Source organism: Myxine glutinosa, chromosome 7 (genome assembly GCF_964187855.1).
Source record: "Myxine glutinosa chromosome 7, kmMyxGlut1.1, whole genome shotgun sequence".
Classification (NCBI taxonomy): domain Eukaryota; kingdom Metazoa; phylum Chordata; class Myxini; order Myxiniformes; family Myxinidae; genus Myxine; species Myxine glutinosa.
Genome location: NC_136267.1, coordinates 16,211,240 through 16,237,543, shown reverse-complemented (window position 1 = coordinate 16,237,543; position 26,304 = coordinate 16,211,240). Strand labels below are relative to the sequence as shown.

The following is a 26,304-nucleotide window of genomic DNA, read 5'->3' as shown; positions in this document are numbered from 1 at the left end:
GCCCTACCATCCCCACCACTCGCCCTACCATCCCCACCACTCGCCCTACCATCCCCAAGACTCGCCCTACCATCCCCACCACTCGCCCTACCATCCCCACCACTCGCCCTACCATCCCCACCACTCGCCCTACCATCCCCACCACTCGCCCTACCATCCCCACCACTCGCCCTACCATCCCCACCACTCGCCCTACCATCCCCACCACTCGCCCTACCATCCCCACCACTCGCCCTACCATCCCCACTACTCGCCCTACCATCCCCCACCACTCGCCCTACCATCCCCACCACTCGCCCTACCATCCCCACCACTCGCCCTACCATCCCCACCACTCGCCCTACCATCCCCACCACTCGCCCTACCATCCCCACCACTCGCCCTACCATCCCCACCACTCGCCTCTCCTTGTCCTTGTCCGACTACCTTCACTCGTGTTGACCCACTCATCATCATCCGCCTGTGTCGACCACTCGGTGATCTTAAACCACTCGGTGAGCTTTTTACCATCATTTGCGGATCTTATCCTCCTATAATCAGGTTTTTCTTCTTTTTACATTTTACTGTCTCGCGCTCAATCTCACCTTTTGACGTGCTTTCCATTCTATCGCTGCCAACAGGTGTGGAAGTTTTTCCAACCTTTGCCGTCCACACCTCCACCATTCCACCTTTCATTCCTTCTCGACGTTTTGTTTAATGTCGGGTGTAGGAGACCCGGGTGGCGAATTTGTCATTGTGGTCTGGGCGACCTGAGGGGCACGGCTTGGTGGTGCTGGGCAGCGGGGAGAGGGTAGGAGGGGGTACCAGGCAACCAACCTAAGTGGATCTTGTCGTCGTGGAGTTTGGGAGTGTGACCCGACCCGAGTGGCGATGTTGGGGTGGTGGTTAGGGTGACCGAAGTGGTGAGGTTGTAGTGGTGGTTGGGATACCTGAGTGATGAGGTTGGAGTGGTGTTTTGAATACCTGAGTGGCAAGGGTTGGAGTGGTGTTTGGGATACCCAAGTGGTGAGGTTGGGGTGACTTGGGTGGCAAGGTCGGAGTGGTGGTTGGGGTGACCTGAGTGGCGAGGCTGGAGTGGTGGTTGGGGTGACCTGAGTGGTGAGGTTGGAGTGGTGGTTGGGGTGACCTGAGTGGTGAGGTTGGAGTGGTGGTTGGGGTGACTTGATTAGCAAGGTTGGGGTGGTGGTTGGGGTGACATGAGTGGTGAGGTTGAAGTGGTGGTTGGAGTGGTGGTTGTGGTGAGGTTGGAGTGGTGGTTGGGGTGACCGGAGTGGTGAGGTTGAAGTGGTGGTTGGGGTGACTTGATTAGCGAGGTTGGAGAGGCAGTTGGGGTGACCTGAGTGGTGAGGTTGGAGTGGTGGTTGGGTTGACTTGATTAGCGAGGTTGGAGTGGCAGTTGGGGTGATCTAAGTGGTGAGGTTGGGGTGGTGGTGCCGAGGCACTGAGAGCATGGCCACAGCCAATTCATGAAGATGTTCAGAAATTGAAAGAGTGACCACAATAATAAGTATTCCCACGGTGGTTGGTGTGCAGTGACCACAATGATAAGAAAAAGAGCAATCAAAGATTGCAAACCCTTGCCACGATGTATTTTCAGTGGTTTTTAAGGCTTTTGTGTTAAAACAAATCTGGCGGCGGAACCACGTGACTGATGACGTCATCATTCTTTTTTTTTCTTCACTAATGTATTCCTTGATTATGCTCAATAAATTTCATCTTGATCGGATGAAGTTTTGTACTTGTCGAGTTATGGCGTCATAATGGAGGCACCTATGACATCATCATTAAGATATTTTATTCCCCATGGAGAGTTCTTTACAATTTTTTTTTTTTGTATACAATATCGAGGCTCGTGAAAGAGCGAACATTAATCACACAGAAAGACAAACCGACACATAAAACATATAACATAGGGAGCGGTAGACAAGATGGGGAGAGAGGGGGAAGGACACAAACACAACATTTGAGAGCAGGGACCGAGAGACATGGAGACATCGAGAGATCTGAGAGAGGGCGAGGGCTTTGGGGGGGGGGGGGCGTGGGAAGGGGGCAGTGGGAGAGGTATAAAACATATGGACACTGCCAGGACTTCCAGGAAAGAAGTTGGAATTTCAAACAAGGTGGATCTGGGGTGAATTAGCGGGGGTAGAAAAGATCAAGGTTTTGGATGGGGGAAGATAAGAGATGGTGGTGAACAGCTGTTTTAAAGACCTGGAGGGAGGAGTGGGATTGAAGGGAGTGAGGGAGTTTGTTCCAGAGGCGGGAGAAAAGAGGAATGAAAGAGTGAAGGTGAGCGGAGAGCCGAGATTTCGGCAGTTTAACCATCAGAGGGTTGCTGGCAGATCTTGTGCGACCTGTAGGAATATTTGGGGGACAGAGCACAGAGAGAGCTGGGGGTGCAAGGCCGGAGAGGAGTCGGTAGAAGACAGAAAGACCACCTACCTGCCTGCGGTGAGTGAGTGAAAGGCCCTCAGAGATAACTTCATCGCGGGAGATTCCAATAATTCTGAAAGCTTTGGTTTCAACAGCGTGAAGCCGAGCTAGGTGTGAGGCAGGAGCACCGGCCCATAGGGGAGAACAGTATTCCATTGAGCTGCGGATGAAAGCCTTGTATGTGGTGAGGAGCTCAGGTGTGCCGAGGAAGGACTTCGCACGACGGAGGATGCCCAGTCGGCGACTGGCTTTGGAGGCCAGCTTGGAAATGTGGTTTTCCCAAGAAAGATCATGGCAGATAGTGAGACCCAAAATCTTGAGCGACAGAACTTCTTGGAGAGGATTGTTGAGAAAGTAGATGGGAGGGTTGTCCAGTCGATCTTTTCGGAGAGACATAGTAAGAGTGTGAGATTTGTCAGGATTGAAAGACATGTTCCACTTGTTTGACCAGTCTGTGATTTTGTCCAGGTCTTCAGAGAGTGAGGAGGCAGCAGACTGCCGATCTGAGGGAAGAGGAATGGAGCGGCAGAGAGTGGAGTCATCAGCAAAGAGATAGAGAGGATTTTCGAGAGAGTCAGAGAGATCATTGATGAAGACCAGAAAAAGCACGGGGCCCAGAACACTGCCTTGGGGAACTCCAGCCTGAACAGGAAGAGGAGATGAGAGAAACCCATTCAGGGCCACACGTTGACGACGACTAGAGAGGAAGTCCGCCAGCCATGCGTGGAGATTTCCATGGATACCAAAGGAGGAGAGTTTGGTGAGCAGAGCGGGGTGCCAGACCGTGTCGAAGGCACGTGATATGTCGAGGGAGACAGCTCTAATTTCCTGTTTGGCATTGAGGACCTCCATCCATTGTTGAGACAGCAGAAGCAGCATGTCCAGAGTAGAGTGACCTGGTCTGAAACCAAATACAATGAGCCATGTCTCGATTTTTTTCGATTCAGCACTTTCGGAGATATAGAGGTGCAAATCTTTTCGGTTGTCCAAGATGGCGGCCGAACCATGTGACCTATGACGTCATCATTTTTTTTTTTCGCCACCAGTTTATGCCGACATGGCGCTCAAGAAATTGCATCTTGATTGGATGAAGTTTTGTACATGTCGAATTATGACGTCATAATGGAGGCACCTGTGACATCATCATTAACATATTTTATTCCCCATGGAAAGTTCTTTGCAATGAGCCATGTCTCAATTTTTTATATTCAGCGCTTTTGGAGATAGAGGTGCAAAGTTTTTCGATTTTTCCAAGATGGCGGCCGAACCACGTGACCTATGGCGTCATAATTATCATTAAAAAATTCTACAGGTGGAGTTGCACCTATGGTGAAAATTTCCTGTCAATCGGACCAACGGTTGCAGAGAAAATCATATTTATTCTGTGCGGACAAGCAGACAAACAGACAAACGGACTCGAATGCAATGCCCTCTCCTCTAGCGAGGGTAAATATTCCCACGGTTGTTGGTGGACAGTGACCAACCACCTGACCATGGAGTGTTTAGTAGTTTGATTGTAATATTAAACATCCCCAATAGTTGTTGATTTGTTGTGTTTAGTAGTTTGATTGTAATATTAAACATCCCCAATAGTTGTTGATTTGTTGTTTTCTTTTGTTCATATCCCAGCAGTTCCTGACATGAGAGATGTGGGGGAAGGATGTGCTGATGCAGGTTGGGGATCAAATCCAACAGGTGAGTTTCGTGCTTTGTTTTTTTCGGTATTAAAAATCCCTCTGGTGAAACTGTGGTAATTTCGAGCAACAACGATTTTAAAATCTGTTAATTTTGCTGCAATATAAATTAGCTTCACACGTGTCATTGATACACACTACAACCTGTATTACATGCTATCTACATATGATATCTGCATGACCGTAGAGGTGGGGGTTGGAGTACTCGGTGGTGTCGGAATGCATTCTATCATGGGATGTCTTGTAGTAATTTCTGGCTAATTTGGGAAACTATGTTCTTCTTTTTTGAAGTTCCTCCTTCAGATTTTAACAACTTGGACTTTACACGGTATAAAACAAATTCACACTTCTAGGAATTTCAGGAAAGAAGTTGGAGATTGAGAGAGGTGGATTTGGGGTGTTTTAACAGGGTTAGAAAAGATCAAGGTTTTTGGATGGGGGAAGATAAGAGATGGTGGTGAACAGCTGTTTTAAAGACCTGGAGGGAGGAGTGGGATTGAAGAGAATGCGGGAGATTGTTCCAGAGGAGGGAGAAAAGAGGAATTAAGGAGTGGAGGTGAGCAGAGAGTCTTGATTTTGGCAGTTTCACCAGAAGAGGGTTACTGGCAGTTCTTGTGCGACCTGAAGGAATATTTGTGGGATAGAGCAGGGGGGGCTAGGTCGGAGAGGAGTCGCTAGAAGACAGAAAGACCACCTACCTGCCTGCGGTAAGTAAGTGAAAGGCCCTCGGAGTTAGCTTAATCGCGGGAGATTCCAATGATCTGAAAGCTTTGGTTTCAACAGCGTGAAGCCGATCTAGGTGTGAGGCAGGAGCACCAGCCCAGAGGGGAGAGCAGTATTCCATTGAGCTGCGGATGAAAGCCTTGTATGTGGTGAGGAGCTCAGGTGTGCCAAGGAAGGACTTCACACGACGGAGGATGCCCAGACGGCGACTGGCTTTGGAGACCAGATTTGAAATGTGGTTTTCCCAGGAAAGATCATGGCAGATAGTGAGACCCACAAGCTTGAGTGACAGAACTTCTTCAAGAGGGTTGTTCACAAAGTAGATGGGAGGGTTGTCAAAGTTGTGGATGGATTTGAACGAAACTTGAGGGATGAGTTGACAAGTTGACGAAAGTTGGGGGGACAAGAACAAGTCGATAAGAGTTTGGTTCAGGTCTGAATCCAGATCTGGCCTATCAGTGGGATACCAAACATAAACTGTTCAGCCTGGCGGAGGTATGCGCTCTACCGAGTGCCATTGTAGTTTGTTTATTTATCTATCCATCCATCTATTTATTTATCTATCTATTTATTTTTCTTTCTATTTATTGTTCTATCTATCTAACTATCTATACATCCTATTTATCTATCTATATATCTAACTATCTATCCATCCATCTATTTATTTATCTATCTATTTATTTTTCTTTCTATTTATTGTTCTATCTATCTATCTAACTATCTATACATCCTATTTATCTATCTATATATCTAACTATCTATCCATCCATCTATTTATTTATCTATCTATTTATTTTTCTTTCTACTTATTTTTCTATCTATCTATCTAACTATCTATATACAGTCACGTGAAAAAGTAAGTACACCCCATGTAAAGTTTTGACTTTTTCAACATATTTCAACATACAGATATTTGATCTTCATTTCAACAATATTGATAGATAAAGGTGATATAATATAACAAATATCATGAAACATTTACATTTTGTAGTCCATTGTATAATTTAAATAAACATAAATGCAAATTTCGCATGTGGAAAAAGTAAGTGCACCCTTGGCTCTAATGGGTGGTGTTGCCCCCTTTGGCAGAAACAACCTCAAGTAGGCGTTTCTTATAACTGTCTACCAGTCTCTGACCTTGACTGGGAGAAATTTTTGCCCACTCCATGCAGAATTCTTTCAGCTGTACGATGTTTGAGGGGTTTCTTGCATGCACAGCTCGTTTCAAATCCCCCCACAACATCTCGATGGGATTTAGATCCGGGCTTTGACTTGGCCATTCCAGAACCCTCCATTTCTTTATTTTCAGCCATTCCTTGGTGGATTTACTGGTATGTTTAGGGTCATTGTCATGTTGCAAGGTCCACCTGCAGTTGCGTTTCAACTTTCCAACAGATGGCCTCAGATTATCCTCAAGCACCCTCTGGTACAATGAATAATTCATAGTGGATTCTATGATGGTGAGCTGCCCAGGCCCTGATGCAGCAAAGCTGCCCCAAACCATAATATTTCCACCACCATGCTTTGCAGTTGGTATCAGGTTCTTGTGGTCAAATGCTGTCTTTGGTTTTCGCCAAACATGTCTTCTGGTACTGTGGCCAAATAGCTCTAACTTTGACTCATCTGTCCAGAGTACATTGTTCCAGAAGTGCTGGTCTTTGCCTAGGTGTTCATTTGCAAACTTTAGTCTTGCCCTGATGTTCTTTCTGGACAGCAAAGGTTTCTTCCTGGCACACCTCCCATGTAGATCAAATTTGTGCAGCCTCTTTCTAATGGTAGACTCGTGCACTTTGATATCAACAGTGAGAAGAGCTACCTGTAGGTCCCGTGATGACATTTTGGGGTTCTTAGAGACTTCTTTCAGCATCTTGCGGTCTGCTCTCGGGCTGAACTTGCTGGGGCGGCCTGGCCTGGACAAGTTGGCAGTTGTTTGAAATCTTCTCCACTTTTAGATGATCTTCCAGACAGTCGAATGATTGATTTCAAATTGTTTGGAGATCGTTTTAAATCCCTTCCCAGACTCGTAGGCATCTATAACCTTCTTTCTGAAGGCCTCAGAGAGCTCTTTTGATCTAGGCATGGTGACGCCGCACACGTCAACAACAAAGAGCAAACCAAACTAAATGTCTGAGGTTTAAATAAGACAGGTTCCTCCAAGATCCTCTCTGACGATGTTCTAATCATTTGCACCCGAGCTGGTGCACCTGATTCTAATTTTAGGTATTTGAAGTAGTGATAAATGGAGGCCTTTGGAGGGGTGTACTTACTTTTTCCACATGCAAAATTTGCTTTTATGTTTATTTAAATTATACAATGGACTACAAAATGTAAATGTTTCATGACATTTGTTATATTATATCACCTTTATCTATCAATATTGTTGAAATGAAGATCAAATAGCTGTATGTTGAAATATGTTGAAAAAGTCAAAACTTTACATGGGGTGTATTTACTTTTTCACATGACTGTATCTATCTAACTCTATATCTATCTATCTATCTAACTATCTATCTATCATATGCTCAGTGTGCATGGAATATTTGAGCATTTAGATGTTGGAGGTGGTACAGGTGTCCTTATTAGTGCATTTGATATACACTTTGTAGATAGCTAATTGGTTGTCTGTGTATGTATCATGACTCATGAAGGAAATTGAAGTGTCAATAATTACCTTCGGTGGATGGAGGTCATGTTTCCACTCTTGTATCTGTTTGTGAACAGGATCCTATGGACGGATTCGGACGAAACTTGGTGGACAGGTTGGATGTCTGCCAAGGACGAATCTATTTTATTTTGGTGAAGATTCGAATCTGGATCCAGATCAGATAATTTTTTAATTTCTAAGTGTTTCTTCACCATTGAGTGTTAGGGCCAAAAACTATATATAGCACGATAACTCAAAAAATTGTGGATGATTTATGACAAAACTTGGTGAATGAGTTGGGTGGGTGACGAAATAAAGCTGGTTCGAATTTCGTTCAGGTCTGAATCCAGATCCGGCCTGTTAGTGCATACAAAATGTAACTGTTCAGCCTGGTGGAGGTAGGCTCTCTGCCGAGTGCTGTTCCATTTTGAAGGATGTGCTCACATTCTCGGTGTTGTAAGAAGTCAAATCCACAACATTGTCCCAATGATAGGTTTAATGCGAATTCGATCTCTGGCAACACCTTTAAAAATACGATCATGCAATATATCAGGATTATATAATGAAGGAGAAGTCCAGCAATTGACAATCAATGCAAGCAAGCCTGGTTCATCTAAATATACGCACCATTAGAGTCTACGCTGTCACAGATTATATGTCACAGGAATGATCCGGAGCGATGGTCGTCCGAGTTCTTATAGACGCCTCTCAGTGGTTGGAGAGAGCATAACACCTGGGTTCAAATTAGGTACAATTTCATTACACTCGGTCACCCTCGCATAACTTTAACCTCACTTAACTACATATTAGAGACAAATATTAAACGAATTTATAATGAACGAATGAAATACACAAATGGACAATTAAATGAACAGTTACAGGGGTACTCACCAAAATGTGGGGTCAAAATTGCTTGTCGTGATGGGGGACGTGTGGTTGTGGAATTTTGGAAAGAAGTGTAGGGGATGTTGGGACTTCCGGATGTGACGGAGCGGTGTGATGCGTTGGATGGGCGCGTAGTGTTGGAGTTGTGCAGGCCGAGCACTGTGTGGTGCGCTGGGCTGGATCATTACCATTATTGTGATTAAACCCAAGGCTGATGAATACAGCTGCATCCTGTTTGAATACCTCGTTTCTCGGTCTTCACATAGGAATCTTTACAGTGGCGTAGTCGGCAGGATACATTATGATCTGAAAACGGGAGAAGCTGAATCATGTGCTATGAAAACATTGTGATATGAGGTAGAGGAACTTCCCACTAGATCGAGCCTTCTCCAGGGTAAAATTATTGTGACCCCACATGAACAGCAAGAACTAATTGAGATCATCATTGAGTTTCCTGAAGTTTTCACCAAAGATCCTGGCCACACTGATGTTGCCCAACATCACATTGATGTGGGAGGTGCTGTCCCTGTTCATTCGCATCCATACCGCTTGGGACCAGAACGCAGAGACACACTTCAGGACGAACTAAATCAGCTCTTGAAAAGCGTAAAGATTGAGCCGTCGACATCGCCATGGGCCTCGCCTGTTGTTATGGTACCAAAAAAGAATGGAAGGTACCGGATGTGTGTTGACTATAGGAAGTTGAATGCTGTGACAAAAGTAGATGCTTTTCCCATGCAGATTGTCAATGCTACACTAGGATCCCTACATAGAGCTAAGATATTCTCCTCCCTTGACCTATGTAGCAGCTATTGGCAGATGGGTGTTGTCCCTGAGGATGTTGAGAAGACTGCCTTCATCTGTGAGCAAGGCCTCTTCCATTTCAGGGTCATTCCCTTTCGAGTTGTAAATGGTCCAGCAAGTTTCCAAAGGTTGATGACTCAGGTGCTTGGAGATTTGGTTGGCCACACTTATGTCTATTGTTACGTGTTCCTCTACGATCTCCTGGTCTCGGTACACTTCCGAACCCCGAGAGGAGCCACGGCAGAAAAATATGTTACCCTGTGTTAGAAATCAATAGTGAAACCACACCAATGATTACAAATGAACAAATAATATATTGAAAATCACACAGGAATAACGAACGGTACAACAAATGGCAATTAAGAGTGCACTCTATATACCATCAATAAAGTCAGAACTCACTGCGCTCCCATCGAGTGAAAAGGACACTCCTCAATGTCTCTATAACTTTTCCCAAGGCGAATGTGATTCGCTCCAACGGTCGCTAAAACGATATCCAGTCGAAGCCCGAATCTCGCTCTCCAGTCGATATTCGAATCGCGTACAGTTGACAATGGTGATCGCCCCCGCCGAAACTGTACAACGGCGCCCTTCAGAGGGGCACCTTCACCGCTCACTCAACGAATCGCAACGTAATTGGAGACGAAGCGGTCGCACACACACATCCCCGACAAACGGTAGGATGTTGGGGTGAAGATGACGCGAGGCAAAACCTTTGTAGGTGTCCGAAGCGCAGGGTTCAAAATGGCCGACGGCTCTTACTTGAGCCGATGCGACTAGGCGAGGATTCGTCAAAATCTCAGCGCCCAAATCTGACTACGCAGATTTTCCACTCCAGCGATAATTCCTATCGCCGGATGTCCCTTCAAGGAACTCAAAATTCCCTCGCGACTTTCGGTAGACCAGCCTCGCTATGGAGCCTTGACGTCACGCGTCTTCTCCAACTTTGCTCGCGCCGCCTCTTCCTCTTCACCTCCTCCTTCCGGTTCGGTTTCCTGTATCATTTTAAGTTAACCTTTTTAACTTTAGATAGCTGTTCCTGAATAATAAACCTATTGAGAATAATAATAGTACATAATATCAGAAATATGTCAAGTGGGTGAAAACCACAACAGCGGAAGTGACGAATCCGTAACACGATCTCGATGACATAGTGTGTTATTCTTCCAGTGCACAGCAGCGTTTTTCTGATTTGCCGGAAGTTCTGCGCAGGCTTCACGTCGCTGGCTTGACTGCCACTCAGGAGAAATGTCAGTTTGATAGCCACTTTTTTGAAATACCAACTTCTGTCCTGGAAGTCCTTGGTGTCCTTGTGTTTTATACTTCTCCCTCGCCCCCCCCCCCCTTCCCACGCCTCCTCCCCCCAAGCCCTCTCCCTTCCACACATCTCCCTGCTCTCAAATGTTGTGTTTGTGTGCTTCCCCTTCTCTCCCCATCTTGTTTTCCGCTCCCTCTTTTTATATATTTTGTTTGTCTGGTTGATTTGTTTGTGAAGTAAATGTTAACTCTTTCACGAGCCTCGATTCAGTATACAAAAAAAGGAAAAAAAAGAAGAAAAAAAAGAAATGAGGTACCTGGGACACATTGTGACGTTAAACGGACTGAGACCAGATCCAGAAAAGGTTTCAGCCATTTGCAGCTATCCAGAACATACAAAAATATAGGAACTGGAACGTTTCCTGGGCATGATATCATGATATCATGGTACCAGTTTCCAACCCCAATTTACTGATTATGCAGAGCCCCCTGTACAAACTCAGGAAGAAGTGTATGGGATGGAATTGGACTGAAGACTGTCAGTCAGCTTTTGCGACGTTGAAGGAGGGGCTGATGATCGAGCCAATCCTTGGTTATCCAAATTACAGAGATACATTTACTGTACATACAGATGCCAGCAATGTAGGACTTGGCGCAGTGTTGATGCAAAAACAGGGATGCAGTATCATGACTATTGCCTATGCAAGTCAAACTCTCACCAGGGCAGAGAGGAATTACAGCACGACTGAGAAAGAATGATTTGCAGTTGTTTGGGCTCTGGAGAAGTGGAGGCCATATATGGAAGGTAAACAGTGCCGAGTGGTAACAGGTCATCAAGCTCTATGCTCTGGCTGTTCCGGAAGTCGAAGCATCAGTCTGGAAGACTGGCTCCTTGGATCTTGCGGCTACAAGACTTTACTTTCCAGGTGGTGTACCCGTCTGGGCACCCAACATTGTGTTCCTGATGCCTTATCCAGGATTCCAGAGGTTACACATATTGTTGGAGTGGTAGTGGATGAGCTTCAGTCTTCCAGCACCTCTACAATTGATGGAAACCCAGCTGCATGTTCTGCTGCACAATGCACACAACCCCAAGATGACCTACTCAATAGGATCCAGTGTGATGATTGTGACTACTGGTACCACCAATGTTGTGTCTATCTCGGAGGAAAACAAGCAGAGGAGATTGACAGATACTCCTGCCCTTCCTGTCAATCTCGCATCTCCAAGCCTAGAGAGAAAGCACGGAAGTTGTCTTCAACCCCCTTGCAGAATTGCACTCTTAACTTGAAGGCAGTACTAAAAGAGCAGCAACGGGACCCTGAACTACGTAACGTCATCCAGAATCTGGAGAAGGTAGATATTCGGGGGAAACCAGAGTCTGGGACTGCGATTGAAAGGCTGGCAGCCCAGTTTCACTTGAAGGACAAGATCCTGTTTCGCTCTGACGGTTTTCTGGTAATCCCGAAAGCCCTCCAGTATCCTGTGCTCGTAGAATGTCATACAAAACCCACTGCTGGACATCTTGGCAGAAAGAAAACACCGAACAGGCTGAGAAGTATGAAGGTTTGTTGGAAGGGTATGTCCCAGAAGGTACGTAGCTTCATACGCAGCTGCTCAATGTGCCAATAGACTAAACCCCTGTTTCAGAAAAAATCAGGAAAGATATTGTTGACCAAATCTACTCGACCCTGGGAAATAGTGGGAGTAGACCTCATGGGACCATTTCCAAAGAGTTATGCTGAATATGAATACATACTCGTGGCTGTAGACCATTACACTAAGTTAACAGAAATACTGCCGTTGAAGACTGCTTTGGGTCAGACAGTTGCATGCGGGCAAGTACGACAGTTGTTTTGCCGATATGGGGCACCAAATTCCCTCCTTTCTGACGATGGTCCTCAGTTCAGGAGTAAGGCATTGGCAGCAGTCTGTCTGGAATGGGGTGTTGTGCAAGTCTTCATCACACCATATCACTCGCAGAGCAAGTGGGTGTAACGAGTCAACAGAAACATCAAGTCGATGATCCAAGCCTTCACTTCAACAGATCATCGACAATGGGATATCCATCTATCAGAATTTGCTTTTGCCTTGAACACGGCAACTCATGACACCACAGGTGTTGAACCTGCTTTCCTGATGTTTGGGCGTCGACTGAGGAGCCCACTTGTGAACAGACTGGGTTTTGACGATGAAGGCGTAGCAGCTGTCCCAAGCAAAGAAGTGGTTCATGGTAACTCTCAACATGCAAGGTCGATGTCTAAACTATATTACGACAAACGAAAATATGTGGATGTCCAAGTGGGAGATTGCATCGTGGTGAGAACCTACCCACAATATAACCCCAAGAAACACTTCAGTGCGAAGATAGCACCACGATGGATGGGCCCATTTGTCATCAAGTGACAACTAACACCTGTGAACTTTCATCTCGCGAGTGTGGAGACACCGCAAAAATCGAGAATAGTGCATGTGGACCAATTGAAACCATGTCCTGAGGGATGAGGGCAAGGCAAATGACTCAACATCTTTTTTGATGGGGACAATTTTATTTGAACTTGTGATTGATTCTCAACAGTGATTCTTAAATTTGAACTAAAATGACAGTTTAAAATTGGATTGCAAACTGTCAAGTTGGAAAGTTAAGTTTTGTTTGTTGTGTTTTTCTTTGTTGATATGATTGAAAAGACAGTAAAATAAGCTATGGGTTGATTTTTTTTTTGAGGGGGTGGGGGGAGTGTAAGGGGATGTTGGGACTTCTGGATGTGACGGAGGGGTGTGACGCATTGGATGGGCATGTAGTGTTGGAATTGTGCAGGCCAAGCACCGTGTGATGTGTTGGGCTGGACCGTTACCTAGATTGTGATTAAACCCAAGGCTGATGAATGCAGCTGCGTCCTGTCTGAATACCTCGTTTCTCGGTCTTCACATACGAATCCTTACACAAGGAGGGAGAGGTCGGCCTTCATGTCTCGGATGGACTGCTCAAATAATTTGTGGGCTGGGAAGGCAAAGGGTAGTTTAGGTCGGAGTGATACGACGCTTTCCTCGTCATGATCGGGCTTTCGGATAGGTGGTGCAGCGAATCTGGAATCAAGAAATCTCCGATCGAGCTATTCAACAGACTGCCGTGAATATGGAATCGAGAAATGTCTGATCGAGCCATCACCCAGGCCGTGGCGAATCTGGAATCGAGAAATCTCCAATCGAGCTATTGAACAGGCCTCGGCGAATCTGGAATGGAGAAATCTCTGATCGAGCTATCGAACAGGCCGTGGCAAATCTGGAATCGACAAATCTCAGATCGAGCCATTGAATGGGCCACGGCGAATCCGGAGTGGAGAAGTTGTCACCTAGGTTTCGGGCACAGTGGTCCCCTTTTTGAAGCAATGTTTTATGGCCGGATGCCCTTCCTGCCACCAACCCTGTTAGTCGCCTCTTGCGACACACAGGGAATTACCAGTGAACTGGTACTCAATTTGCCGACCTCGGAAGGATGACAGGCTGAGTCAATGCCCCTAGCGTTAATTCAGCAATCGACCGGGATTCGAACCCAGGATCCTAAGATCCCAAGCCGGCACCCTAACCGCTAAGCCAACACCAACAAAAAGATGGTGCGATCACAGCGCTTGGGAAATATAAATATTTGTACGAAAACGAATTTTGTGTTGAGAAAATCAAGAAGGTTAATCGTGGCTGCAAAGCTAGGTGGACAATCATTGAGTGCTTGTACTACAATGTGTCACGTGTTCATGTTTATGAAGGAGTAGTGAACTGTGACAAAATGTAATGTGCTATGACCAGCACTGATAATCTTTTTTCGCTAATAATCTGTAACATTTTTAATTACTGTACCTCCACACGATAACAAACATGTTGGAAAACTATGTACATTCCTAATTTATCCAAAGAGGCATCCCACAAAATAATTCAAATCGTATGGACAAAACATCTCATTAATATTCCTGACCCTGGAAGTGCCGTAGCTTGCAATGCGAGTGTCAGGGAAGAATTAACATCTCTGTTGTTTTGTTAAATCTACCATAGTTGATCTGGCTTCGTCTTGTACTTGCATCGACTTATCTGTGAATGAAGGGAAAATGGGGAAATTATCTAATTCGACATCGAGGTATACACCAAAAAATACAGTACACAGTATTGCTTGGTTGAGTCTGTTATTCTGTCTGTCTATGATAATTGCCTACATATTGCAATTCGACACTGATGTTCACAAAACAACCTCCTGATGGAGGTAGTCAAATATCGTATAAAATTGTCAATTTTCATCTGATTGACTTGGAATTTGACCAAGGTTTGCATATCAGGTCACTGAATGGGTTCACCAATCAGAGGCTTGTAGTTCTAGCCTATTGTTTTTGAGGTCCAAAGGGCAATGTCACAGCGACTGATTTAGTAAGTACCGGTCTACGTTTCTTTCTTTGACTTCTATGCACTCCTGAACCACTGAACAGCATGACTTCAAAACTGGTGGTTGTACTCAGGATAGTCATGGGAAGGTTTTTGGGGGTAAAAACCATATAATTATAATAGCCCCCTGGAGTTCAGGGTTTGGGCGGGGTGAATCCCAGTTTTCTCTATATAAATGGGTATCCAGTAGCGCCACTCCCACTCGTAGGGAGTATTAGAAGTTCAGACTTTATTACGCTGATTCTGGGGGACTTAAACTGTCCATTATTCTCGGCAAATTAACCCATAAATTCTAAGTAATAGTGAGATTATGGACATTAGGGAGATGATTCCTCAGGCAAGAGAAAAAAATGAATGAATGAATGATCGTTTTAAGGCCATTTTCCCCACAAGAGCGGGGTTTAGCCTTGCAGCCCCCATGACAATCATGGTTCCCTGTTTGAGGCAATGTTTTTATGGCCGGATGCCCTTCCTGATGCCAACCCTTGGTCACGCTCTTACGATGCGCAGGGATACGGTGTACCTATTCTAAATCGGGGTACACACCGTGATCATTCATCCCAGCAAGCTGGTACTCAAATTTGCCGACCTCGGAAGGATGACAGGCTGAGTCAACCCACCTGGCGTTAATTCAGCGATCGACCGGGATTCAAACCCAGGATCCTAGGATCCCAAGCCGGCACCCTAACCGCTAAGCCAACACCAGTGATAGAAAGAAGAAAATAGAAGAGAGAAAGGGGCAAAGGCCTGATAGTGTTCCCATCTGAACAAATGGCTCGTGATGTGAGGAGCCCAGGTCCAAATCCCATATAACGTTCGTTTGTCCATCCTTTACTAATGTCCTTGGAATTTAGCAAGTAAACTGATATCCTCAAATACCCCTGTCATGCATGTGTTGTGTACCATGAGCGTTGGATTAAAAATTATGAAACTAGAAGACGTCATGCACGATACTTGCAAAATCCACCCCCCCCCCCCCCCCACCGCCCCGCTACCATCCCCCCGAAAAAAAGGTTGCAATTGATCCAGCAAATTGTCCATTTCATCAATATCAAAATTGACGATCTTGATCAGAGCTCAGATCAATAGGATGAAAAGTGATGATTTTTAGGTGAAAATGTATGATTTCTGGAGTTGACCGTTGACCTTTTGACCTCAAAAATAGTTGGTTTCCCTATTCAGTGAGGCACTATGCAAATGGTGTTCAATGTTCAAGTCAATCGGATGAAAATGTATGATTTTTCAGATGAAAATGAATGATTTTGGAAGTTTGACCTTGAGTTGACCTTTTGACCTCATAGTTCGTTTCCTTATTTAGTGACTCGATATGGAAATGCTGTTCAATTTTCAAGTCAATCGGATTAAAAATGGCGATTTTAGAAATTTGACCACCAGATGACCTTTGATCTTTGACCTCAAAATCAATAGGCTTCTCAATTGTGATGACCTCTACAACTTGGTGAAGTTTAGTGAAGACCGGTTGAAAATTGTGACCTGTAGGCGACAGACAGACAGAATAATGCACAAGACCACCCGATACACTTGAAAAATCTTCGATTTTGCAGGTAACAAATGGACGCACATCGAAAGTAAAAAAAAAATTGAATACAAAGTTTGACTTTATGCTCCAGTGGGACCTTATGATGGCAAATGGACATACGGATGTTCAAGATTATCGGTATCATGGCTGCCAAACAAAAAGATTCATTCTTCTTTCAATGTTACAGGTCACAAGGTCAATGGACTGGACATGCAGTTTGTCGGGGCTGTTTCTCCCAGCATGTTGGGACCGGTCAGTTTTACTTCCTTTATCGTCCTAGTCTCACTTTTTCAATCTCCCATTTCTTATGTTACTCGTTCCTTCGATTAATTACCTGCTTCGTTCACCGGCAGATGTTTCAAATGTTCACGTGTATTCTTGACTGTATTTTTAATCCTCCATTCTTCCTGCTTTTAGGTGCAGTTGTTGGGTGTTCTTCCAAATGCCTCCTCAATCTTGCAGGTAACAACACTTTCTTTTTTTTAATACAAAGTCGAGGCTTGTGGAGGAGCATAGAACAGATCAGGACGTAACAGAACAAAGGGAACAGTAGTTATTGAAGGGGGCAACGACAGGGTTGAGGGACAATATAGAGGAAGACTTGGACAAAGGAGGGATATCGGAGGACACATGGGGTAGATAAGATGGATACAGAAGCAAACTATCCAAAAGGAAAAATTGGAAACTTGGAAAGAGGTGGCTTTGGGGAAGGTTAATGGGGATATAAAATATGGTTTTGGATTGGAAATGATCTCAGATGGTGGTGAACTGCTGTCTTTAAGATGTGGAGGGACGAATGAGATTGAAGAGAATGTGGAAGTTGGTTCCACAGGCAGGAAAGAAGAGAAACTAATGAGTGGAGGTGAGCAGTGATCCTGGATCCTGGATTTAGGTAGTTTCACCACTTGGGGGTTGATGGCGGTCCGTGTGAACCCTGCAGAAACCTAGGGTGGGGCAAAGCCCGGAGAGGGCAGAGGGTGCAAGACCTGAAAGGAGGCGGTTTCAGACAGAGACCACCGAACTGATGCGTTAGTGATAGGCTTATATAGTCATTTTCGTCACGGTATATTCTAATAATCTTGAAGGCCTTGGTTTCCATGGTGTCAGCTGAGCAAGGTGTGAGGGCAGCCCAGAGGGGAGATCGGTACTCCACCAAGCTGCGAATGAAGGCTTTATAGGTGGATAGGAGTTCAGGTGTGTCACGGAAGGACTTTGTACAATGGAGGATGCCCAATCGGCAACAGGCTTTGGAGGCCAACTTTGAAATGTGGTTTGTCCAAGAAAGATCATGATTGATAGTGAGACTGGGGAGTTTGAATGACTGAACTTCTTCAAGAGGATTGTTAAGTAAGTAGATGGGAGGGTTTGCCAGACAGTCCTTTCGGGTGAGTGTGAGATGCATCAGGATCGAAAGACAGTCCAACTTTCCAACTCTTACCGCTTCAGCTTCTGATTTGGATCGGTGACCTCTATCTGCCCCCCCCCCCCACCTCCCCCACTCCGCCCTCTCTTCCAAAACAATGGAAACAACTCCTTGTGCTCTCAGGGAAGAAACTGGCAGTCGTCACCTATGTTTTCTTCTGATATTCTCATCAACATCAATTAATCGGAGTACTCGGACAGTCAAACGGCACGTGTGAACTTTGGGCACAGTGTACACGGAGGTGGACACACAGAGGAGGAGGATGTCCGCGTTAGTGAGAAACTCGTCACACGACTTCGTTGTATTACATTCGTCACATTTTGGTGCTTAAATGCCAATTTGTTTCAAACGTTTCAAGTTGATTCCTCTTCCTCTGATATTGTTCCCCAGATAAAGGGCGACGGCTTGAATGAAGCAGCAGTGCCTACTCCGATCACTGCAGCGACTCCGGTCGGGGATAAAGATGGGATGGTAGATTCACCATTACTGATTAGGGGGTACTTTGAATGGTTAAGGGACTTTACGACGTACAGGCCTCGTGTTTCTCCGACATCTTTTGTATAAAGATACAACACGGGATGCGGTGGGAAGGACCTCGATGGGCAATTTTAAAGGTGACACCCGAGGTGCAAATCCCAAACACTCTGTTGATATGTCCACTGTCTATTGATATTCTTGTTAATTCGTGTCCCTGTCGCATGTGGTCACTTTTGCATTTTAGCTGTGCGTTCTCTCCAGGCCACTTGTCTCCGCTGCTCGTGCATTACGCAGATGAGCTGATCTTGTCTCGTGTCCTCTCACCACCCTCGCCCCTCAGTTTGCCATTCCTACAGTTCAACAACAACAACTCTTCCTTCACCAGCTCCAAACCTCCGCTTTGTCTACTCCACCTCGTCCATTACCGTCATGCTCTGCATCCACGTCCACACCTTCTCAACAAACCACCGTCCTTTCTTCTCTCCCATCACACACCACCTGCCATGTCCAGTCCATATCCTGTCCATCCTCCACTTCCTCCTCGTCCATGCCACTCGTGACATCATCAGAAAGGGCTTCCTCTCTCGTCACCTCCTCTTCCCCACTTTCCTCTTCATCAATTGCCACATCTGTCCTCAGTACTGTTCCCACCATACAGCTGTCCGCCCAGGTGAAACGAGTCCCCTTCTAAGTTCCTTCAACATTTTCCCGTCCTGGATTGTATTGATTTGTTGCAGATTTATTTGTGCCTGTTTTTGTTTGATGACTTCACTCTGCATCTTGTTTTGGGATATTCCGTAGGAAGTAGCATCTCCACAAGTACTGTTGATGTCACGTGGCATGCAACTCAAACCAGGTACCTGTGTTTTGCCCTTCACCTTCCAGCCATTCTCATCCTGGTGCTTCTCAATCAATATGTATACATCCCTAATTAAAACCAGCTCGTATTCAGCACCTACGCTCATCAACATTTTCCTCTAAATGACATATTGCAATTTCCACATCCCTACCTTTGCTTCATCTTCATTCCAACCCATTAATCAAATTACCGAACGCACTATCATATGGAACTACAACGGCACTCGGTAGAGCGAATTCCTCCGCAAGGCTGAACAGTTTACTTTTTGTATCCCACTGATAGGCCGGATCTGGATCCAGACCGGAACCAAAATATAATCGGCTTGTTTTTGTCACCTAACTAACTCATCCACCTGGCTTTGTCATAACTCATCCATAATTTTTTGAAATATCATGCTGTATATGTTTTTAGCCCTATTACTCAATGGTGAAGAATCACTTTCCGAATCCATATTTAGATCTTCACCAAAATCGAATCTATTTGTCCTTGTCACACACCCAACCGGTCCACCAAGCTTTGTCTAAATCCGTCCATATCGTTTTGAGATATCCTGCTATGTATAGTTTTTGGCCCTTTCTCCCAATGGAGAAGAATCAATTAAAAAAATTAAATAATTCTCATATCCGAATCCATATTCAGATCTTCACCAAAATCGAATCTATTTGTCCTTGTCGGGCACCCAACCGGTCCACCAAGTTTCGTCCAAATCCATTAATAACTTTTTGAGATATCCTGCTATGTATCGTTTTTGTCCCCATCTCCCAATAATGAAGAATCAATTAAAAAATTAAATAACTCTCATATCCGAATCCATATTCAGATCTTCACCAAAATTTAATCTCTTTGTCCTTGTCAGACACCCAACCGGTCCACCAAGTTTCGTCCAAATCCGTTAACAACTTTTTGAGATATCCTGCTATGTATTGTTTTTGGCCCGATCTCCCAATGGTGAAGAATCACTTAAAAAATTCTCGTAGCCGGATCCGAATTCAGATCTTCACCAAAATCTAATCATTTCGTCCTCGTCACATACGCTGTACACCTCTGCCAAATTTCGTCCGAATTCGTCCATATCTTTTTGAGAAATCCTGCTCATAGACAAATAAACGAGGTGAAAACATAACTTACGTCTATTTTTGGTAGCAGAGGTAACAATAGATTTGACAAAATGATGTTTTCTGATTTTTTTTTTTTTAACAAGGAAAACTTCTTCTCCACATGCAAGCTGCGGCCTCTCGGTTTGAGGCTGAATTTTGACTTTCCCCTAAGCCAATCCTGTTACATGCTCTTCTCCTCTGGGGTTGTTGTTGTGCGTGGGTTATTTAAGGTTTTCTTTTATTCTTTCATTCGTGTTGCATTCCATTAAATAATCCTTGTATTGTCCATGGAATGTTTCAGGTGTGATTCAGACAACAGTGCAACCTGCCCAATCCCGCTCTCTTCAAGATACGGTGTGTACTCATCCTGAACGTACGATGCTGCATGCAGTGCTTCAGATTGGTCCCATTACTGATACTTTGTTTGGTCTTTGTTCCAACACATTAATCAAGTCACCAAAGGCAACATCAAATGAAACTGTAGTAAATTTGGGATACGACTGAATTCCGACTTGACGTTCTGTGGGCGATGACTGAAGGAAGCAAACGAGAAAACTGGTGCTATCTGATGGGCTGTTCCACTAGTGAAACCCACATAACATTACCTTGTTGGTGCATCTCTGGTGGAGTCATGTGAAACCGTCACAGCTTCCTCAACTACTATATTCCCATTCGAAACAAAGTTGAAAGTTCCTTATGCAACTTACAAAATGCAACAAGAAAAAGTAAATCACAAGTTCAAAACAAGAAAGAGCAATCGGAGATTGCAGACCCTCGCCAGGACATTTTGTGGGGTGTTTTTGTACATTCTTTCATTATTTTTTACAACCCCACTTTCATCAGACATGCGTGACACTTTTTTTTTTTTTAATGAGGCTGTCCTCTGGGTCTTTTGCATCCTCGGAGTATTTTGGTCATCAGGGACCTATGGCTCTTTTGGGTCATTGGGGTGTTTTGATTCGTCGGGTTTTTTGGGGTATTCGGAGTCCTCGGGGTCTTCATGGTATTTAAGCATCTTCAGGGTATGATGGGGTATTGGTGGTCTTAAAGGTTCTTCAAAGGTCCAATGGAGCTCAGCAGTCCAAAGTGTCGAAAGGTACGTACATTCTTAGTCTAGTAGGAAGATTAGGTCCCCCTGCACCCCCTGGAGATATACTTCTAATCAGTGTTTCTAGATTGGAAAAAATGTGTAGAAAATGACTAGCTATGGCCCCAAGCTGAAAAAATGTCCCACATACCATTTTTATGCAAATTACTGCTGCCATTATCAAAAAAACGATTTTTGACATATCTCAGCCAATATTGCAGATAATTGAAAAATGAAGGTGTCTAGACCCATGTTTTGAAGGGCATAGATCATGATAGAACTATTCATAACATGATTACATGTGTCTATGGTATACTAGTATGCATATTAATGCTGTAATTACAAAATAATCAGTTTTACAAATGATAAGGATACGTTAATACTGCAGATAACTTAACATGGTACATAAGGGGTCTAAACCCAGGTATTTTCAAGGTTAAATGTCAACAAGATGCTCCTGAGTCTTGCATAGGGGCGGGACATTGGCAGTAACATTGGTACCACTCAACTTTTCTTCCCACCATTGACTTTGTATTGCGAGAGATTTTCACTTGCTTATTTAAAGGTTTCTCACCCAGCCCACGTAAAATCTACCAACTCCTGCTGTTAACTCCCAAACATATTTTTTTATGTTATCCAATCACAGTGCAGAAATGACAGACTAGAGATCCAAATTAGTGCTGCTATAGCTGCCATTTTACATTTCCATCCATGTAACATGCGCGCTCGCGCGCTCGTATCAATTGGTAATGTCGCGCGCTCGTATCAATTGGTAACGTTGATGTTATTGAATACCTCAGTTGAAAGTTCAGTCTTCCATTCCATCTGTGTGTTGTTCTTGGTATTCATCCTCCAATCTAGCCAGGTAAGATGCTAACTATAATGTTACTCACACTCTTGACTTCAGTTTCTGCATGAAATCATAAACAGGCAGAATAACAGCTGAGCCAGCTAGCACCATGTTAGCTAACGTTAAAGCTAGCCTCATCTATGTACAGTATGTTCCTAATGTCGGTGTAACTTAAACTTTTGTTAATGCCAAACATGAGACATATCTGTTGACTTCTGTATATGAATTGAACCAGAAAGAGGCACGACAGCTGAGCTAGCTACAGTAACTTAGCACAATGTTTCATTGGCCTAGATAGCTAACGTTAGTGTGGAAGAATTTAGATGTTTTAGCTATTAGCACTTTTGATGCCACTAAACATGGTTTAGTCAGCTAAAAAGTACCCTAGTGTAGAACATGACTCAGAACCTCTGTTACCTCACTGAAAACTCAGAGCCTCCTTTCACAGGCACTTTTAACATCATTCGTGATTTCTTATTTGTCATTTAACAGTGATGGTAGACATCGACAGCAAGCATGCCCAAAAGAAAACGGAGTGTAGAACCTGCAGCCCAAAGCTCTCCTCCTACATGCATCCTTCATGTACCATCCATGTCTGATCATGGGGATTTCACGCCCCTCCGTAAAATTAAAGGATCTGCTTCAGAAAAACTGCAACTGCTTCAAAAGATCCGGGATAGACGTCTCAACCAACCGCATGACTCCCCATGTCGTATGCAATCAGTATGTGATCAGATCCCGGCAACTCTTCCTGATGACCTAGAAAGAGTAGGATATCACAGCAAGTGTTATAAGCACTTTGTCCGCCACTTTCATCGTCTGGGAGATGATACAGAACCAGGGCCATCAACCTCATCATGGCATCACTCTCCTCGTAAACCAGGAGGTTCTGCTGAACCCATCTTCCCGCCAGAGTGTATATTTTGTGAGAAAGTTGAGACCAAAGATGCTCATCGCAATACTGAGAGGCCTACAACCTTCCCATCCTTTAAAAACAAAGAAAATGCATGGGAGCAAATCGAAACACGGGCTGAGAAAATGGGTCTCTATCGACTCCATCGAAAGGTGAAAAACAAAGACCTCTTTGCATGTGAGGCCAAACACCATCCGTCATGTTTTAAAGCTTTCCGCACAGCATTCTACAACTATGAGCGTGCGATTCACAGAGCCGAAGCACCAAAGGAGCAGGCTTGCATGTCAGCCGCCCATGAAAAGGCATTCAACTCAGTACTGGAACACATTCAAACCCAGGTCATCCAGCAGAATAAAGTTCTACAGCTTTCTTCCTTGCGCTTGCTCTATGTCGAGGAACTGAAACTGAATGGATATGAGAACTCAAATTATCGGTCAGAGAAACTACTGAAACGCCTACAGAATGACCCAATCAAGGAGCATATCCACTTCACGAAGGTTGATCATGACAAATGTGATGTCATTTCTTTCTGGCTTGTGCACAGCTCAAACATAACAGTTTCCAATGCTCTCGCACGAGCATTCACACTCGGAAGCACAAACAAGAACCAAAATGTTGCCCTCCAACTTCGCCAGGGTATTCTACAGGCTTTCAGAGAGTGTAAAGACCAACCATGGCCACCAACAGCTGAAGACATGGAGCTCAATCCTGAAGACATCCTACCTCCAGACCTTGTCCGCTTTCTCAGCGTGCTAATGACTGGCAAGGAGGGCATCGAGACAGAAAAGGTGAAGCGTCTGGTCTTCTCCATTGGACAAGATCTGTGCTGTGCAGTGTCAGATGGAAAATGGAAGTTACCAAAGCACATTCTCCTCTGTGTGACTGTAAGGCACCTGTTCCGAAGCAAACAGCTCACCACAATACTACACAGGCTTGGACACTCTGAGAGCTACGATTTCGCCTTGGAGTTGGAAACTGCTCTCGCCAAGGTCCTGGATGAAGTCTCAACTTATCGTACACCACAAATTGTGACAGGAGAGGGCAACCTTGTATTCCACTGTGAGTGGGACTGGATACAGGGTCAGGGAAGCATCGCCAACTTGTCAACGTCTCTGAGCTGGCAGAATCCCTGGGAGAGGACTACTGTGCCACTCTCCTGGGGTACTATGTGTTCAGCGGAGAAGACTGCACCAGTGCCTTCAAAGGGAAGGGAAAAGTCGGGCCCTTGAAAAAGCTGGAGAAGAATCCCAGGTTTCACAGGGCATTCGGTGAACTGGGTGACAACTGGGATGCCAACCCTGAGGTGGAGAGGCAGTTAGAAAAATTCACCTGTGTGATGTACGGCCAGAGTCGCGAGTCATCAGTGGACATTGTCCGTGCCAAGCTGCTACGAAAAATGGTGGGAGAGGACAAGACCCTCACATCCAAGTCCAAGGTTGATCTGGCTCGCCTTCCTCCATGCCAGTCTGCCCTGAAGCCGCACATCCAGCGTGTGAACCACCGCGTAGCATTGTACAAAAGAGCCGATCAACCTATCATCGAAAAGCCAAAACCTTATGAGGAGCAAGGATGGATAAGGACTGATGAAGGACTGTTGAAACCAATGTGGTCCAGTGGTCCCATCCTACCAACCTCACTGGTGGATCTTCTGAACACAGGAGAGCACGAAGAGGAGGAGGAAGAGGAAGGAGAAGAAGAGTTTGACTCTGACGATTTCGATGAAAATGATGATGACTGACTCAGTGTAGAATCACTAATGCTAATGATGTTTATCTAAAACAAGCAAGAGAAGAGTGGTCACATTGAGTGCTAGGACTATTTTGACAGTTGTAATATTTAGAAAAATAAAACTTTGTGTTAACGTCTGTGTAGACGGACCTTAATATGAGTCTATTATTTCGTAAAACTGTGATTATTTTGTAAATAAAGCACTAATTAGCATACTAGCAAACCATAGACACAGGTGATCTTGTTATGAATAGTTCTATCATGATCTACACCCGTCAAAACATGAGTCTAGACACCTTATTTTTTCAATTATCTGCAATATTGGCTGAGATATGTCAAAAATCGTTTTTTTGATAATGGCAGCAGTAATTTGCATAAAAATGGTATGTGGGACATTTTTTCAGCTTGGGGCCATAGCTAGTCATTTTCTACACATTTTTTCCAATCTAGAAACTGATTAGAAGTATATCTCCGGGGGGTGCAGGGGGACCTAGTCTTCCTACTAGACTCTATGGTCGCCAAACCATGTGACATGAATTATTCAAGGGCAGCATGGTATACGCAAGGCATGAGGAACGTATGTGTGAAGTTTCCGTTCGATCTGTTCAGCTGTTCTGGAGAAGTGGCTTTTTAAAGTTTTATTCTTCAAAAAAATCATAGCTGCCAAACCATGTGGTCACAAGCCATGTGGTCATAACTTCATTATCATGGAACGTTTTGTTTGTCATGGGTATGCAATCACGCATGTAATGTTTTGCCTCAATCTGATTAGCTGTTTCAGAGAAAAAGGGTTTTTAGTGGTTTTTAATGCTTTTGTGTTAAAACAAATATGGCAGTCGAACTATGCGACCGATGACGTCGTCATTATTATTTTTTTCTCCACCAATTTATCCCTAGATGACGCTCAATAAATTTCTTCTTGATCGAATGAAGTTTTATACTTGTCGAATTATGACGTCATAATGAAAGCACCTATGACATCACCATTAACATATGTTATTCCCCATGAAGAGTTTTTTTTTACAATGAGCCATGTCTCAATTTTTCTACGCAGCGCTTTCAGAGATATAGAGGTGCAAAGTTTTTCAGTTTTTCCAAGATGGCATCCTACCATGTGACCTATGACGTCATAATTATTTTTTTAATTCTACCTATGAGGTGCACCTATGGTGAAATTTTTCTGTCAATCAGACCAACAGTTGCAGAGAAAAGCATACTTATTCTGTACAAACAGACAGACACAGACAAACAAACGGACTCAAATGCAATACCCTCTCCTCTGGCGAGGGTAATGGACTCCACGAAACTGCGACGCAGAAGTGAACGAGTCCATGAAAATCGCTAATATATGCTGGAACTTTCACGCTCAGAGATGAAACCTAAAGACTACAAATTAAAAATTCCTGCCTCGGCAGGAGGACGCGTCGCGAGATATTAAATCTCCCCAGGAGAAAACGTGAAA

The 26,304-nt window shown here is 44.4% G+C and overlaps 1 protein-coding gene across 2 annotated transcripts in view; it reads left to right on the top strand.

The window, feature by feature from the left end:
- Window positions 1-26,304, top strand: part of LOC137431003 (uncharacterized) — a 56,527-nt gene that overhangs the window by 9,171 nt on the left and 21,052 nt on the right. The window contains exons 2-7 of one of the 2 annotated variants that reach the window (XM_068121853.2): window positions 4,063-4,128; window positions 16,596-16,660; window positions 16,826-16,870; window positions 18,649-18,978; window positions 19,110-19,164; window positions 20,566-20,618. In XM_068121853.2, the coding sequence (XP_067977954.2) occupies window positions 4,063-4,128; window positions 16,596-16,660; window positions 16,826-16,870; window positions 18,649-18,978; window positions 19,110-19,164; window positions 20,566-20,618 (614 nt within the window). The remainder of the gene's footprint in view (window positions 1-4,062; window positions 4,129-16,595; window positions 16,661-16,825; window positions 16,871-18,648; window positions 18,979-19,109; window positions 19,165-20,565; window positions 20,619-26,304) is intronic. The other variant, XM_068121854.2, reaches the window with a different exon arrangement.